We start from the raw sequence: 17,916 nt of genomic DNA, 5'->3' as shown, positions 1-17,916 counted from the left end.
CTCTACAATTATTGGCGCCCCTTGTAAAGATTAGTAAAATGGATTTTTTTTGGGGGGGGGGGGGGGAATTCACCTTTTGGTGAAGTCACTTCATCTCACATGGGGGGGGGGGGGGGGGGGGATGGATGACTAATTGAAATACATTTATTCAGAGAAAAAAACATTATTAACAACTATTATTATTACTACTCCCTTCCCTTTGTCAGTAAAACAGCCCTGAGTCTCTCCTGTAACATTTTATAAGGTTGGAGATCCAGAGCAGGGCATCTGAGCCCGTTCCTCTTTACACACTCTCTCCAGATCATCCAGGGTCCTCGACCCTCTCTTGCGCTCTCTCCTCTTCAGCCCAGCCCACAGGGGTTCAGCTCAGGGGACTGAGATGTTCAGGGCAGAAGCTCGATTCTGTGATTCTCAGTGAAGCGCGTGTGTTGATTTGGACATCGGCTCATTGTCCTGCTGGAGGATCCAATGACGACCCAGTTTTAGTTTCCTAAAATGCAGAAGCAGCCGGATTCTGATTGAAAATGTCCTGGTGTTCCATGATGCCATGAACCCTAACAAGGTTTCCAGGGTCTTTGGAGGAAAAACAGCCCCAAAACATCACAGAACTTCCATCAGTTGGGCTCGGGTTCTTTTCATTATAGCCATCCTTCTGTTTACGCCAAACCCACCGCGAGTGTTTATTGTGTGGGGCGCGGCATTTTTGTTCCATCAGACCAGAGAACACGGTTCCAGTCGAAGTTGTCGTAGTGTTTCCGTTTGTAGTTCAGGGCTCGACATTAACAGTAGCCCAATTGCCCGGGGCAACCATTCAATAGATTTGGACAACCAGACTCTCACAAATGCTTGCCCGATCGGGCAACTACCCAAATATGTCAACTTGCGTGAAAAACGATGTTTATTCATTCATATTATGATGAAATTCCATCACGATTTGCGATTGTTTGACTCGGAAAGACCGCGTCCATGTTATCATTACGGGATGTTCAACAACTAGCGGAATTCACATTTGCACATCGCGGGCTCACAATGCAGTTTCCCATTGCTAATAATTATCGCGTAGTGTATATTCAGTGTTCTATTCAGACCCTCCAGGATTTCGCGATGTTGCGATTCAACCAATCCCCGCGAATTCAGGGCGGTGTTGCAAGTATATACAATCACCGCAACTTTCCCGTAAATTTGACCAATCGCTGGCGTCGTCTTGAGGTGACGTCGACAAACTACCTTCCGCCTTACTTCCGTGTATACGTACATTCAAGAGAAGCAGCATGCGCGCAGTGTTGCCAGATTGGGCGGTTTTAAGTGCATTTTGGCGGGTTTTGAACATATTTTGAGCTGGAAAACGTCAGCAGTATCTGGCAACACTGCATGTGCAAGTCAGTGTTTATGTCGGCTTAAATTCTGTTACTGAAAGTGTGTGATGTTTACAGTGAAGGACTGTGCGCACTTTACATTATTTTTTACTTGATACAAGAAATTAATGGATGCCAACATTTTTGCCAAAATGGTATTTTATTTCCCATTGCTTAGGCAGCTTCAGCATCATACTGTGAGATTCTGTTCAAATTGTTTTTTTTTCTTCTATGAAGCCTGAGCCATTTATTTTATTAGTTTATAATTGTTTAATTTAGTCTTCAGGAGAGACTGCCTGCACACAGTACTAGTAGTAATAGTTTTTTTCTTACATGAAAGCTGAGGCATTTATATTATATTTTAAGGTAACTTCATGTTGTGCTGTGAGGTTCTCTGCACTTTAACTTTAGAACCAACAGGTGCATTTGGATAAGTAAAGCTTATTTTTCTGCATTTTTGGAGTCCTGGTAATCTTTTATATTGGTAAAGTTGTTTATAGGACCGTTTCTCAGAGTCTTTGTTTTTTTTAATCAATAGTTTTTCAGTAATAACTTAATATTTAACATATCACTCAATTTTAATCACAAAAAGAGAAAATCGCAACAATTTCTCGCAACTTTCACTTCCTCCCGCAACAAAAACCTAAAAAACACCGCAACCTTCATCGCAATTTTTGGGAAAACCCCCGCAACAGCAGACATTTTAGCCTGCAACAATCACAAAAAAGGCCCGCAAAATCCTGGGGGGACTGACTATGTCCTTCACTACATGACTAATTACCGCATTACTCACACGGGACGCTAGTGTCAATGCTTGTTGATACAGACAGCATCTGAGAAGGTTGAATAATAAATAAAAAAATATGTAATATTTGGGCAACCATGTTCTGAGTTCGGGCAACCAGATTTCTACAAATGGTTGCCCATGTCTCAAAGTTAACGTAGAGCCCTGTAGTTAATGGGCAGAAAAGGCTTTTTCCTCTCAGACCTTCTAAATAATCTGTTGGCACGGAGGTGGAGTCTGATGGTGGTTTTGGAGACTCGGAAACCCCAAGATTTTACTTTTTCTTGTGATTCACCAACAGTGATCCTTGGGGATTTTTTTTTTGCCTCTCTTACCCTCCTTACTGTGCATGGAGGTAAAATACACTCAGCTCCTCTTCCAGGTGAGTCTGTACCAGTTTCAGTTGGTGTCCACTTTATCACTGCCCTAACAGGACGCTGGAAACAGACATTTTCGTGCGAGTCGCTATTTTTTATACCCGTTCCCTGACTTATGAAGGCCAACACACTTCTCCCTCATTTGGTTTGTGTGTCTCATCTTTCCCATGCTGACGTTGAAGGAACGTGGCCTCTGTGTCGCCTCATATTTGTTCCCCAGTTAACCAGGAAGTCATGAATTACAGCTTGAAAGTTCCTACACACTCCAATCAACTCAAACACACTGTGCAGTAGAGGTCTGCGCGGGAAAGAATTTGCAGTCCCGCTCCCACCCGCTCCCGCATTGTGCAGTCCCGCTCCCACCCGCTCCCGCATTGTGCAGTCCCGCTCCCGCAAAGAATTATGATTTTCAGTCCCGCTCCCGCCTGCCACATTTTGTCCCGCTCCCGCCCGCAAATCTCACATGATGCAGACGTTCGCGTTATTTCTCACGAAAGTTCTTGTCATTGGCTTGGGGAATTAAACATGCTTAGCTCTCCACTGACCGATCCTTCACCTAGCGAGGGTGCGCGTTGCCAGGCACCTCTTTGTAAAGCAGCACTTACTTCTGAAGCACTGTGAGTTTCACTAGAGGAGCTCTGCTCTTCTGCCATGATCAGAGATCTCAAACACGGAAGAGCGGAAAGGAATCGGAAACGTACGCGAGGTTAGACCACATCCGCAAATTTAGGCATCTTAAAATGTTTTTATTAATGCCAAATAAAATATCCAGCACAAATTATATATGATAGACATAAATTGATAAACTTTATTTTAAACACGTTTTTAGTTAGCGGGACTGCAGCTTATCACCTCTCCCGCCCGCTCCCGCACTGTGCACTCCCCCTCCCGCCCGCAATGAGCTTTCAAAATTTGTCCCACGCCGCACTGCTTTGCGTCGAGTCCTGCGGGTCCCACGGGACTCCCGCGGGAGTGCAGGGCTCTACTGTGCAGTTTAAATGGAAACGTGCTTCAGGTACATTGTGAAAATTTTCCTGATGAGGGATTTGTTTTTCCTCTGAATAAATTTACTTCAATTAAAGGTTGGATTTTTTTCTTTTTCAGTGTTTGATGAAGCGACTTCACTAAAAGGTGGATTTTTTTCCTAACCTTCCCCCCCCTTTATTAATTTACAAAAAGGGAACAATAAATCATAGAGGTCTCTGTAACTGACTAAAACTGTCCACCGGCCCAAAAAAAACACCACAAAAAAGCAACACAAAACCAAAAACGTGTAACTAAAGAGAAACAAGCAAACACGACACCGATCCAAACACACCGTCCTTGTTAAAGGAGCTGAAAACAAACTGCTAAAGGAGGCGGTGAGAGTGAGAGAAGGGGGAGGAGATGCAGGAGGGACAGGACGAGAAGTTCAGACTTACTCAAAGTCATAATCGAACATGGCGGAGGGGCTGAGGGGGCAGCATTAAAGGAGAGAGAGACACACACAGAGAGAGAGAGACAGAGAGAGAGAGGTTAGTACACTAGACTGGCATTAATGTGGCTCCGTCCTAAATCACAAAAAACCCAGAGAAGGAAAACGCTCAAACCGAATGGTGCTTTCCCTCCTGTTCCCTCAGGTGAATCTCACATGGTTAAATCTGTACATACACTACCGTTCAAAAGTTTGGGGTCACCCAGACAATTTTGTGTTTTCCATGAAAAGTCACACTTTTATTTCCCACCATAAGTTGTAAAATGAATAGAAAATATAGTCGAGACATTTTTCTGGCCATTTTGAGCATTTAATCGACCCCACAAATGTGATGCTCCAGAAACTCAATCTGCTCAAAGGAAGGTCAGTTTTATAGCTTCTCTAAAGAGCTCAACTGTTTTCAGCTGTGCTAACATGATTGTACAAGGGTTTTCTAATCATCCATTAGCCTTCTGAGGCAATGAGCAAACACATTGTACCATTAGAACACTGGAGTGAGAGTTGCTGGAAATGGGCCTCTATACACCTATGGAGATATTGCACCAAAAACCACACATTTGCAGCTAGAATAGTCATTTACCACATTAGCAATGTATAGAGTGGATTTCTGATTAGTTTAAAGTGATCTTCATTGAAAAGAACAGTGCTTTTCTTTCAAAAATAAGGACATTTCAAAGTGACCCCAAACTTTTAAACGGTAGCGTAATACAATACAAATTAATGAAGGCAGTTGACGGAGAGCGCACGCACTTATTCACCATCACGGAGCAGCGTTTCGAGATGCATCTATACGCAAGTGCACTCCTGTCCTGCGTCACTCAGCAGTGATGCACGTGCACTCTCGTGGCTCGAGTCGAATTTTGGGTCTGGAATAAGGCGCACGTTCCCACAGATACGAGACCCGGATGCTTGATTTATTTTCCTTCCTTTATATTGTACAACTCCGTCGAGGAAATTCTCTGTAAACTGTTAGTTCTGACTTCATCCTAGGTTTATTTAATTTTTTTTTTTTTAAGTCAGGCTTCCTGAGCGGTACCTGTGTCGGTTCTTGTTCTTGCGTTTCTTGTGGCTGCTGTGGTGGCCCGCGTTGGTGGAGCTGGAAGACGACGCAGCTTTCTGAGGCTTCAGGTCTTGCAGTGCTCCGTCTGCGTCCTCCGCCTCCTCCTGACCCGGCTCGTTCTCCTGGTTCTGCAGGTCCGGAGATGCGTCGCTCTCGGTACCGCTGCCTGCCTCACCTAAACACACCAAAGGAAAAAAAACAACAAAAAAAACCCCACACATCATAATCATCCTCCTCTCTGACCTGACTGATATTTAAGTAAATAAAGCACAGATGAGATGGAGCTGTTTATCATTTAACAGGAAGAGTCATGAATGTTGCGTCACTTATATTTAAACCTTTTCACACATACATCATATTATTAAACATATCGGACACTTTTTCCATGGAATAAAACAAAATATTGTTATAATTTTGCACGTTGTCAAGACAACACGACGTCACACATCGACGAAGATCCGACGACAAAACCTTTCTGCTGCGCCTGTGCACAATCATTTCTTTGTCGGCCGGGAGGGAGAGAAAACGAGGCTAATCCAGTGCTCGGTTTAAGCACTGAATAAATAAACTGAAGACGCGCTGAACATCCCAAAGACTACCCAAACGTCATTAGATATTCTTCACGCATATTTACAAGAGAAAAACATACCAACGGACATCGGAAAAGAGACACGGAGATGTAAAACTTCCGCGCTAGTGAGTAACCATGACGGTTTGTACACAAAAATGGCCGTGAGGTTTGCTTCGTTAAAAGCGGAAGATGTATTTTAAAGAGAAAGATGCGCCGAACACCCGAAAGGCTACAAAAAACTTCACTTGTATGTATTCTTCAGGCATACATACGAGGGGCGTTCAATAAGTAATGCCCCTGACCCACTTCCCATAGCAGTAGAGCAACGAAACTTGGCACAGTTATTAGTCTCTCTCTACATAGGAACCACCCAGAGTTGTGCATTTCTCCCATCGTTTGATGCAGCTCTGGAGACCGTTTTTGTAGAACACCCCAGGTTGGTCCTCCAACCACGACATGACTTCAGAAATCAAGGCTGCATCATCTGGGAAACGCTTTCCTTTCAAAAACAACTTCATGGCTGGGAAGAGGTGAAAGTCAGAGGGTGCAAGGTCAGGAGAGTAGGGAGGATGGGGGAGGATTTCATAGCCACACTCCCGTGCTTCTGATCTGGCGACAAGCGAGTTGTGGACCGGAGCGTTGTCCTGCAGGAGGAGGATACCTTTGCTGATCTTGCCCCGCCTCTTGATTTTGATACCTTCTCTTAATTTCCTTAAAAGTGAAGCATAATAGGCTCCTGTAATTGTGGTACCCTTTGCCAGGAAATCTGTCATCACTACTCCGTCCTGGTCCCAGAAGACTGAGCATGACCTTGCCAGCGGAGGGCTGCACCCTTGCCTTCTTTGGAGGTGGTGAGTCCAAGTGCTTCCACTGCATTGACTGGGCTTTGGTCTCTGGATCATAGTGATGGACCCAGGTTTCATCCTGTGTAATCAGTCTTTTGAAAAACTTTGACTCATCTTCTTGGCACATCTCCAAATTCATCCTCGAGCACTCGGCGCGTTCTCGCTTCTGGAAAAGTGTGAGCAACCTGGGAATCCATCTGGCAGACACCTTATGCATATGCAAATGGTCATGAATGATAGTTTCCACAGACCCTGTACTAATCTTGACCTCTTGGGCTATTTGGCAAATAGTAATGCACCGATCTTCCAAAATGGCAGCATCAACTTGACGGACAGATACCTCATCAATGGCAGAAGGGGGGGCGACCAGGTCTGGGAGCTGTTTCCACAGACTTCCAGCCATGTTTGAATTCACGATGCCAGCGTTTTACAAGGTCATATGATGGGGCATTATCACCATAAGTTTCTTTCATTTCATCAAAAGTCTCTTGTGGTGTGCATCCTTTCAAATACAAAAACTGGATCACTGCGCGACACTCAACAGGCTCCATTTCACACCTGACTCAGTTCAAACACGTGTAAATCAGAAACCACAATTAGTTCAGAGCTGTAATTTGCCACATAACCCATAGAGATATAAATCATTGCACATGCAAAATTTCAGCTAGATCAGACAACTGGAAGTGGGTCAGGGGCATTACTTATTGAACGCCCCTCGTACAAGAAGAGAAAAACAGATCAATGGACATCAAAAAACTGGAAGAGCGCGCAATAGTGGAAATATTGTCAAAGTTGTACTTGGACGTGAGGAAACGTGATGGAGACTTTTACAAGAGGACTTCACTCAGCAAAGCCCTTTTGTTTTGAACAACTGCAATGTAACAATTAACTCCAACCAAAAGTAAATGAACTTGAACGGTTGACCTGGATATGGCTTGTATACAAGTTGGGTTGTTGTTCAAGCTTTTTGGACTTGTACCATTTTTATTGTTAGAACTTTGACTTTGTACAGTACAAGCCCGATTCCAAAAAAAGTTGGGACAAAGTACAAATTGTACATAACGGAATGCAATAATTTACAAATCTCAAAAACTGATATTGTATTCACAATAGAACATAGACAACATATCAAATGTCGAAAGTGAGACATTTTGAAATCTCATGCCAAATATTGGTTCATTTGAAATTTCATGACAGCAACACATCTCAAAAAAGTTGGGACAGGGGCAATAAGAGGCTGGAAAAGTTAAAGGTACAAAAAAGGAACAGCTGGAGGACCCAACTGCAACTCATTAGGTCAATTGGCAATAGGTCATTAACATGACTGGGTATAAAAAGAGCATCTTGGAGTGGCAGCGGCTCTCAGAAGTAAAGATGGGAAGAGAATCACCAATCCCCCTAATTCTGCGCCGACAAATAGTGGAGCAATATCAGAAAGGAGTTCGACAGTGTAAAATTGCAAAGAGTTTGAACATATCATCTACAGTGCATAATATCATCAAAAGATTCAGAGAATCTGGAAGAATCTCTGTGCGTAAGGGTCAAGGCCAGAAAACCATACTGGGTGCCCGTGATCTTCGGGCCCTTAGACGACACTGCATCACATACAGGCATGCTTCTGTATTGGAAATCACAAAATGGGCTCAGGAATATTTCCAGAGAACATTATCTGTGAACACAATTCACCGTGCCATCCGCCGTTGCCAGCTAAAACTCTATAGTTCAAAGAAGAAGCCGTATCTAAACATGATCCAGAAGCGCAGACGTCTTCTCTGGGCCAAGGCTCATTTAAAATGGACTGTGGCAAAGTGGAAAACTGTTCTGTGGTCAGACGAATCAAAATTTGAAGTTCTTTATGGAAATCAGGGACGCCGTGTCATTCGGACTAAAAAGGAAAAGGAAGGCCCAAGTTATCAGTGCTCAGCTCAGAAGCCTGCATCTCTGATGGTATGGGGTTGCATTAGTGCGTGTGGCTACACATCTGGAAAGACACCATCAATGCTGAAAGGTATATCCAGGTTCTAGAGAAACATATGCTCCCATCCAGACGACGTCTCTTTCAGGGAAGACCTTGCATTTTCCAACATGACAATGCCAAACCACATACTGCATCAATTACAGCATCATGGCTGCGTAGAAGAAGGGTCCGGGTACTGAACTGGCCAGCCTGCAGTCCAGATCTTTCACCCATAGAAAACATTTGGCGCATCATAAAACGGAAGATACGACAAAAAAGACCTAAGACAGTTGAGCAACTAGAATCCTACATTAGACAAGAATGGGTTAACATTCCTATCCCTAAACTTGAGCAACTTGTCTCCTCAGTCCCCAGACGTTTACAGACTGCTGTAAAGAGAAAAGGGGATGTCTCACAGTGGGAAACATGGCCTTGTCCCAACTTTGAGATGTGTTGTCATGAAATTTAAAAATCACCTAATTTTTCTCTTTAAATGATACATTTTCTCAGTTTAAACATTTGATATGTCATCTATGTTCTATTCTGAATCAAATATGGAATTTTGAAACTTCCACATCATTGCATTCCATTTTTATTTACAATTTGTACTTTGTCCCAACTTTTTTGGAATCGGGGTTGTAGATTGGATTGACGGAACATTGAATTACATTTGATCAGGATCAGCATTCAGTATTGGTAAGTTACTGCCCTGTTCTTAACTTTCTATAAAATCCATCATTGTTCCATCGAATGTGTATGTATTATAATATATAATAATGGCTTTTTTTCATAGTCTATCAGATATATTCCATTCAGCTACTCGTCTTCAACTCGTTCAGTATCATGCTAGCTGAATAGAATGTAATCTGATACACCACTCAACGCCAGGCAATATTATTTAAATATTCTATCCACATCACTGGATATGAGCAATCACGTGCTCTGATTGGCTACTCTATTACTAGGCTATCAGCTCATATACTGTGAGTAGAGAAAAACAAAATGGCAGCACGTGTTGCCGAACCAACTGAGGATGAAATAAAAACTCGCCTCGAATACAAACCCCCACAAAAAATATATATTATACATCATGTTAACACTAACAGGTTCTTTTTCTCCTGAATGCGTGCTGCACCATGACCGTGAAACGCGTGTCTGGGCTTTAAATGGTACTGTTGCTCGATGTACGTTTTGTGAAGTGGTTTCCACCATTTAAGCGTTAACAATTTTGACTAACCAAAGCAACAAAACATGGAATAAAAGTGTTTGATGGTAAGAACAGATCTCTCTCATTTTTCAAGAATCATCATTAACGCATTTTTCGCAAATTGCTCCTGTCATTTCGCCGGTTTGTTTATATTCCAAGCGGAAATTATTTCATCGGACGTTTTGTATGAAGTTTTTATTTATCGAATTTGCAAAAAAAAAAAAAGCTCCGTTTCTCAAAATCCAGTTATTCCACTCAATCTTGTTGTACATGGATTATAGACAACTCGGTGCTACGCGCCTCGTCGGCTATCAGCTCATGTACGACGAGATTTCATGGAATAACTGTTAAATAGCCACGATCTCCGATGGCTTTATTGCTCAAAATTAGCATGGGAAAAATTCAAACGGCTAATTCGAATGACGGTCACCAAACAGCACCTGGAGGCGTCAAGCGTGTCATTATGGCGGTGTCCGGAATCTGCGTGACTGTCCAAATACTTAAGAACCTGGCTGTGTCGTGATGGATAGAACTCTGGAGTGATCTGGAGGTGATGTAAAGTAAATGAAAGGTTTCTGTTTAACTAAATAAAACAAAACACTTCCGTTTTCCTGAAGTTGATTAAAGGTTCACAGAATTGGAGTCATTGTTTGATGATAAATGCAGTAAATGTGAATCAGTGACATGTTAAAGCCCTGTTCAGTGATCCGACTTACGTTTTTCATTCATGTGATCAGGGACGCCACCGAGAGCACAAACAGCCTGTCAGAGAAAGAGGTAAAAGGCCAAGTGGGGGATTAGTACACACACACACCAAAGTAAATGTGTTATCAAATATATATATAAAAAAATATATATATATACAGTGGGGCAAAAAAGTATTTAGTCAACCACCAATTGTGCAAGTTCTCCCACTTAAAAAGATGAGAGAGGCCTGTAATTTTCATCATAGGTACACTTCAACTATGAGAGACAGAATGGAGGGAAAGAATCCAGGAAATCACATTGTAGGATTTTTAATGAATTTGCAAATTATGGTGGAAAATAAGTATTTGGTCAATAACAAAAGTTCATCTCAATACTTTGTTATATACCCTTTGTTGGCAATGACAGAGGTCAAACGCTTTCTGTAAGTCTTCACAAGGTTTTCACACACTGTTGTTGGTATTTTGGCCCATTCCTCCATGCAGATCTCCTCTAGAGCAGTGATGTTTTGGGGCTGTCGCTGGGCAACACGGACTTTCAACTCCCTCCAAAGATTTTCTATGGGGTTGAGATCTGGAGACTGGCTAGGCCACTCCAGGACCTTGAAATGCTTCTTACGAAGCCACTCCTTCGTTGCCCGGGCGGTGTGTTTGGGATCATTGTCATGCTGAAAGACCCAGCCATGTTTCATCTTCAATGCCCTTGCTGATGGAAGGAGGTTTTCACTCAAAATCTCACGATACATGGCCCCATTCATTCTTTCCTTTACACGGATCAGTCGTCCTGGTCCCTTTGCAGAAAAACAGCCCCAAAGCATGATGATTCCACCCCCATGCTTCACAGTAGGTATGGTGTTCTTTGGATGCAACTCAGCATTCTTTCTCCTCCAAACACGACAAGTTGAGTTTTTATCAAAAAGTTCTATTTTGGTTTCATCTGACCATATGACATTCTCCCAATCCTCTTCTGATCATCCAAATGCTCTCTAGCGAACTTCAGACGGGCCTGGACATGTACTGGCTTAAGCAGGGGGACACGTCTGGCACTGCAGGATTTGAGTCCCTGGCGGCGTAGTGTGTTACTGATGGTAGCCTTTGTTACTTTGGTCCCAGCTCTCTGCAGGTCATTCACTAGGTCCCCCCGTGTGGTTCTGGGATTTTTGCTCACTGTTCTTGTGATCATTTTGACCCCACGGGGTGAGATCTTGCGTGGAGCCCCAAATCGAGAGAGATTATCAGTGGTCTTGTATGTCTTCCATTTTCTAATAATTGCTCCCACAGTTGATTTCTTCACACCAAGCTGCTTACCTATTGCAGATTCAGTCTTCCCAGCCTGGTGCAGGTCTACAATTTTGTTTCTGTGTCCTTTGACAGCTCTTTGGTCTTGGCCATAGTGGAGTTTGGAGTGTGACTGTTTGAGGTTGTGGACAGGTGCCTTTTATACTGATAACGAGTTCAAACAGGTGCCATTAATACAGGTAACGAGTGGAGGACAGAGGAGCCTCTTAAAGAAGTTGTTACAGGTCTGTGAGAGCCAGAAATCTTGCTTGTTTGTAGGTGACCAAATACTTATTTTACTGAGGAATTTACCAATTAATTCATTAAAAATCCTACAATGTGATTTCCTGGATTCTTTCCCCCCATTCTGTCTCTCATAGTTGAAGTGTACCTATGATGAAAATTACAGGCCTCTCTCATCTTTTTAAGTGGGAGAACTTGCACAATTGGTGGCTGACTAAATACTTTTTTGCCTCACTGTGTATCAAATTTAAGTTTAGAACCAGATTAATTAAAAGCATTAATACTGAATGAAGAACGTTAATGCAAGTCAAACGTGATCCAAGTCGACTGAATTTCTCATTAGTCGAACTGTGAGAGAATTGTTCTCATGTGAGCTAGCTAAATTATCCTTCATGGAGAACCGCGAACAGCGACAAGGTTAACCCCACCCCGAGTCTGAGACACTGATGAAAGCCTAAAAGTGATCCTTAAAGGAGATACGCAGAACCATGGCCTCACTTCGTTTATAAATGCCTTCAGACCTCAAGAATAGTTTTAAGCGTAAACAAATCTAATATAGTAATTTTTACGATTAAAACGATTCATATACAGTAGGTAGCCGTCTGAGTGAATGACCTTCGTGGGAAGGCTATCGGTCTCATCGCCATTTCCGCTATACTAAAAAAACAGAGCTGATTGCGACTCCGATCCTCCATTTTGAGCTAATTTATCGCCATGCCACGCAGATGTGTTGCTGACGGTGCAGCAACACGACAGAAGGTGGATTTACGTTGCATTCATGTTCCAAGGATGTTCAAACTGCAAAGATTTGGATGCGTTTTGCGAGAAATTCACGGATTGGGCAGCTACAAAGTGGTCTCTGCTCTGCTCCGCTCCGCACATTTTACTAAGGACTCGTACGAGACCTCTGATCTGTTGAGGAGCGTTGGCTATAAGCCCGTACTGAAAGAGGGTGCAGTATCAACAATTAAAGAAAAATAAAACTACAAGAAAAGGAAAGTAAGTTCAGTTGCACCAGTTCTCCCAGAGTAGTAATGGCGGAGTACTCAGTATGGAGAAAGAGCAGACCAGTTGTGCTTTTTTTTTTTTCTGCGCTGGATATGCTTGCTTCAGCAGCAATATCTCGCCCTTACTTGGAAGAAGCGAGAACACAGACGGGTAAGATGCGACTCTCATTTGGATACGTAACAAAAACAAAACACTCGTTGTTTCCCTGCATTTAGGTTAACCCATGTAAATTGTATTGTGTTTAAGTTAGCGGTATAAGATTATTTAATTTGCTTCAGAATGTGATTGTCTCAGTTCATCTGATTATTTAATTAGCCTTTTACGTTTTATCAGTGAAAATGCATGCATGTACGTTACATAAGTTATAGCGCCTGTCCTGTAGAGAGTCACACGTCAGTTCAATTCCATCTAGTTCTCTAGACGGCTTTGTTCTCTGGCTTTATTTCGTAAGCTTGGGGCCTCCGCGTTACTATCGGATTCACGTTCCGATGGTTCGAACTGATATGGTTCTACGTGTATAGTAGGGTGGTCCCAAAATTTTTTTTTTTAGGATTTTATGACCACCTTACCTTTTTTTTTTTTTACATTGCCTAAAAGAAGTTATTGTGCGAAATTTGGTTAAGATTGAACAATGTTCAGAGGTGCCACAAAGCCATTAAAGTTTTCACTCAAGACACAATATAAAATAATGTGGCTTATTAACTGTTTCATATTAATACAAACAATACAGTAATATAACTTCCTGTGTTCAAAGTAACTATAGGGGTGTTCACACGGCACATATTTGCATCGATGTATTTTGTTGCGATATATATCTTACACCGGTGTAAATTTTGTGGAGCGTTCACACGTCACAAACCTGCTTACTAGAGAGAAGCGTGTTAGCACCGGTGCAGCCCCACTTGCGTTCACATGGCAGTTTTTGCGACCGTGCTATACGATAGTAATAATGCGGAAATGAAATATGCGCATGCGTGAAAATGTACTTCCTTTTCCCGGTTGTCATGGCATCACCAAGCGCCGGGAAAACAACATGGATGAAGACACGAGTGTTGCCAGATACTGCTGACGTTTTCCAGCCCAAAATATGTTCAAATCCGCCAAAATGCACTTAAAACCGCCCAATCTGGCAACACTGGAAGACACGCAGTTCTGTTGTTGATACTCGCCATTTTGGAAGCGCAAAATACCAGGATGCAAATTATGCAATGCCTGTATGTAATCAACTCTCGTCACGCGTAGCGAGTCTACCCCTGTAGTGTTCAGACGTCCCATTTTATAATCGGTGCTGCCCCGCAAACTAGCATTTACTCCGGAGTAAATTTCTTAAACCACCTCCCGATCAGGGTTAGATTTGCACCAGTTTAAGCAGCTTTCAGGGGCTACACCGGTATAACTTTGTACCGTCTGAACGCTCTACCGGGGCAGCCCCGGTGCTACACCGGAGTAAAAGTTGCCGTGTGAACACCCCTAATAGCTATTACTTGTGTGTGATTTTCTAAACCCTTCGGTATTATGGTATCTTGTGGAGATAAAAGAACACACTAAGGACTTCCCAAGCAGAAGGAAGCTTTCTCCCAGACAGTTCCTTGGAAGTGGGACCAATTAACCAAACATTCTGGTGTTGTGCTTTGCACCACCGGTACTACTTGTATTACTGTTGCTAGCCGTCTGAAAAACATAGAAAGAAAAACATTCACAACTTCGTCAGAATATTACGATCAGCGCTCATTGTTTAAGAACCCCTTAGTGCATGAAAGTTAACCTTCTATCAGTCTATAAACTCTTCCTGCCTCTTCTTTTTCATAGAAGTGGCGTATTCCCTCTAGAACTGTGACTTCTTTTTGGGGGTTTGAGATCTTCTCTGCAACAGTCTACGCACCAACTAATGTTAATGGCTTAACCCGATTTGCAACCTCGTGTGGCACCTCTAAATATTAACCAATTTTTCTGAAATTTTGCTTGGTAGGGTGGTCGGAATGTTTTGGTAAAAAAAAAAAATTTCCCATACATTTCGGGACCACCATAGTGTATAGCAGTAGCATGTACACGCACTCCAATTTCAGGACCATCACACTGAGCTGTATTACTGTCTGAGGAATCCGAAGAACCTCCAATAAATCAGAACGAATGGTTTATAGCACCGGTTCCCGCTGTGACATCACGCACTCGGGGCTGGCTGGCTCAGCGGGGCGGCTCGAACACCAACTTTGCGGTCGATTTTAACTCTCAATTTTTTTTTTTTTTTAAATTCCCATTTATGCAGCATACAAGAGTCAAGAATGGAGATACTATCCACTCAGAAATGTATTTAAAAATAAAAAGGTTCTGCGTATCTACTTTAAAAAAGGCATCTAGAAGCAGATCATGTAAACCAAACAAACGAGGCGTGGTTGCGGAGATTAAAGTTGCAACAGAAGATATTGACCCATCCCACGTGACGTCACGACAAACGCGGTTGCCATTTTGGACATGAACTACCAGTAGTCTACCACAGCCAACAACGAGGAACGACGGCGAAGCATCGAAAGGAATATAGCCATCAAAGAAAGTTTTTACTTTCAGCAAGACTTCCATCACGCCATTATATTGTTGTGCACCTGGATGTAGTAACCATCAACACACAAGGCAAGATTTATCATTTTATCGGATCCCGACAGATGCTGACCGACGGAGAAGATGGATGGTCTCTAAAATATTGGCAAAATGATGTTTATTGACATAGCAATCGCGTGTAACGGGAAGCGTTTGCATATCCGAAGTGTTGTGTTTACATCAAAGATAAAATAAACCGATATGACAACGACTGCTGCTGCCAGGTTGGGGACACAAACTAGTAGAAAGGAAGTGCGCCAACAGTGCCAACACACTTCCTTTGTGGTCGATTCTGCTTTAAGGTAAGATGCATTTAATTATTCGTCTGCTGTGGGTTTGGAATCGGTAGCCTGACCGATTCATTCATGTTTGTGGTGCCATTTGTTTGTTGACGCGTGTTGAAATGGAAGATTGGTTGTTGACATGATTTCCAGTGATGCTTTGGTGCTGCTGTGGATCAGAGGTGTTGAGTAGCCTGACTGTTTTTTTTTTCTTGCGTGTGGTATCATTGTTGACGCGAGGTTGTTTTCTGAACATGCCAATGTGGACACGATTTCCCCTGATGAGTTATGACTTCAGACGCGGTGGAGGTGTGGAGTCCGCGTGATGTGCGTAAGATAGGCTTCTCATGTGTTTGGAGATCCGCGCTCTGAGACAAGTGCAAGCACCCCCCCCAAGGGGAAAAAAAGGGACCCCCCGAAAATATCGGCATAGTTCGAACACTGGGTTGGAGAAAGTAATGGCAAATAGTGAGTGCACAAACCATAGAAGGTAAACTGTACACAGCGCCAGGGCAGTGTGATGGTATGTCTACTTTTAGATTGTGTTAGCTTATCAATGAACACACTCGTCACTCGACGAGCTTCACGTCTTTACGACGGATACTTAAATGTGTGTTAGGTATTATTGTTGCAGTCTAAGCAGTCATTGTAGCGGCTAGATGAGCGAGAACCGAAAGGGTCTGTGCCATACACCGTTATTTCTTCATGTCCAAAATGGCGGTCGCGTTTACGAAGGTCACGTGAGTGGGAAGGGTCAATAGAGGCTTTGCACCGTCACGCAACCCCTCATAGCAACGGTAACTACGCCACCATGACGGGGGGGGGGGGGCGCGACTCGGAGTGCTTCGTTCAGCCGGGTTAGCTCTTACTGATCGGTCTGGGAAGCGTTTGCAAATCAATCATTTTAAAGGAAACAAAAAGACATGAGATTTTTTTTTTTTAATTTACCAAAATTAATTCCTCATCGGGGGGAAAAACTGGAGAGATTTCTAAACGTAGAAAGGAGGGGAGAAGAAAAATAAAAAAATTTAAAAAACGTTCGACAAAGGTAAGAATTCGCATATTAAAAAAAAAAAAAGTTGAGAACCTCTGGTTTATAGGATTCATAGATCAAGCAAAGCCACGCCTAGATTTTGTCCACTAGAAGATCCTCAGTGCTCCACCTGAGCCAGTAGTACATGAATACCAGACAGACAGACTGAAGTGTTGGTAAGAAGAGAGGGATACTGACTGCCACTGATGTTACGGAGGATTTACTGAACAGCCGTTCTGCCTCCTTGAACTTTCGGTTCCTTCTGTCCGTCTTACTGTTGGAGTTTCTATCAAAGAAAAAAAAAAAACAAGAAAATGAACTGAGGAACATCCATCCATCCATCCGCTGTTTGATGCAGTTCTCTAATCAGCCGATCCCTCGATGCATCAAATCATGCAGATACAGTGGCATGCAAAAGTTTGGGCACCCTTGCTGAAAACGTCTGTTACTGTCAATAGTTACATATTTACAGGGTTAGATCTTAAGGTTTTTCTGCACTAGCCAGCCGGGCTAGTGGCTTGCAAATTGCACTAGCCCGCAGAGTGTTGCACTAGCCCGCTATTTTAAACCCAATTCCTGTGACAATTGAAAGAATTTTAAATACTAAACAATGAACAAGTTGAAACAACAGAAGCTCCCAATTCAGTGTAACAAAACCAGTACTTTATTCAATCCATTATGGTTCTCATATGTGACTTTGTGTTTCAAACCATAATTGTCACTTTGAAGTATAAAAGAGGTAGTCATTGCTTACAGTTAAGTAAACTAGTACATGTAGTAATCTCGCAAAATGGACTGGAACTGAAATCATTCAGTTGCCTTAGACTGGAAAAAAACAAATTCTTATAGAAATGGACTAGAAAAGAACATGACTAATTCCACTAGCGCATTGGCTAGTGGTGGACCTGGAACCAAAACTGCAGTAAATTAACAACAAAAAAATCTGGTAAAGAAAGCTGGCCTTAACATGTCTCTATTTCAGGCATATCAACTTTGATATTTACCTCTATGCTCATAATATACTGACAATTTATAGGTAATAAAATAAAATAAATTTAACAGCCACAATTTTTTAAAATTCTGTTCCATTCCTGCAAATTAATGAAATTACAAGTGAGCAAACATTGTGAATGCACTCTTCAAA

The 17,916-nt window shown here is 42.5% G+C and overlaps 1 protein-coding gene across 2 annotated transcripts in view; it reads right to left on the bottom strand.

The window, feature by feature from the left end:
- meaf6 (MYST/Esa1-associated factor 6) overlaps positions 1–17,916 on the bottom strand; it is a 47,645-nt gene that overhangs the window by 3,782 nt on the left and 25,947 nt on the right. Inside the window, exons 3-6 of one of the 2 annotated variants that reach the window (XM_060915367.1) lie at positions 16,971–17,058; positions 10,347–10,392; positions 5,027–5,225; positions 3,938–3,967 (exon numbers count right to left, since the gene is read on the bottom strand). In XM_060915367.1, coding sequence (XP_060771350.1) covers positions 3,938–3,967; positions 5,027–5,225; positions 10,347–10,392; positions 16,971–17,058 — 363 coding nt within the window. The remainder of the gene's footprint in view (positions 1–3,937; positions 3,968–5,026; positions 5,226–10,346; positions 10,393–16,970; positions 17,059–17,916) is intronic. The other variant, XM_060915368.1, reaches the window with a different exon arrangement.

The sequence above is a fragment of the Neoarius graeffei genome, chromosome 2 (genome assembly GCF_027579695.1).
Source record: "Neoarius graeffei isolate fNeoGra1 chromosome 2, fNeoGra1.pri, whole genome shotgun sequence".
NCBI classification, from domain to species: Eukaryota; Metazoa; Chordata; class Actinopteri; order Siluriformes; family Ariidae; genus Neoarius; species Neoarius graeffei.
Note: the sequence above shows the minus strand (reverse complement) of the source record. Positions and strands in the feature narration are given on the sequence as shown.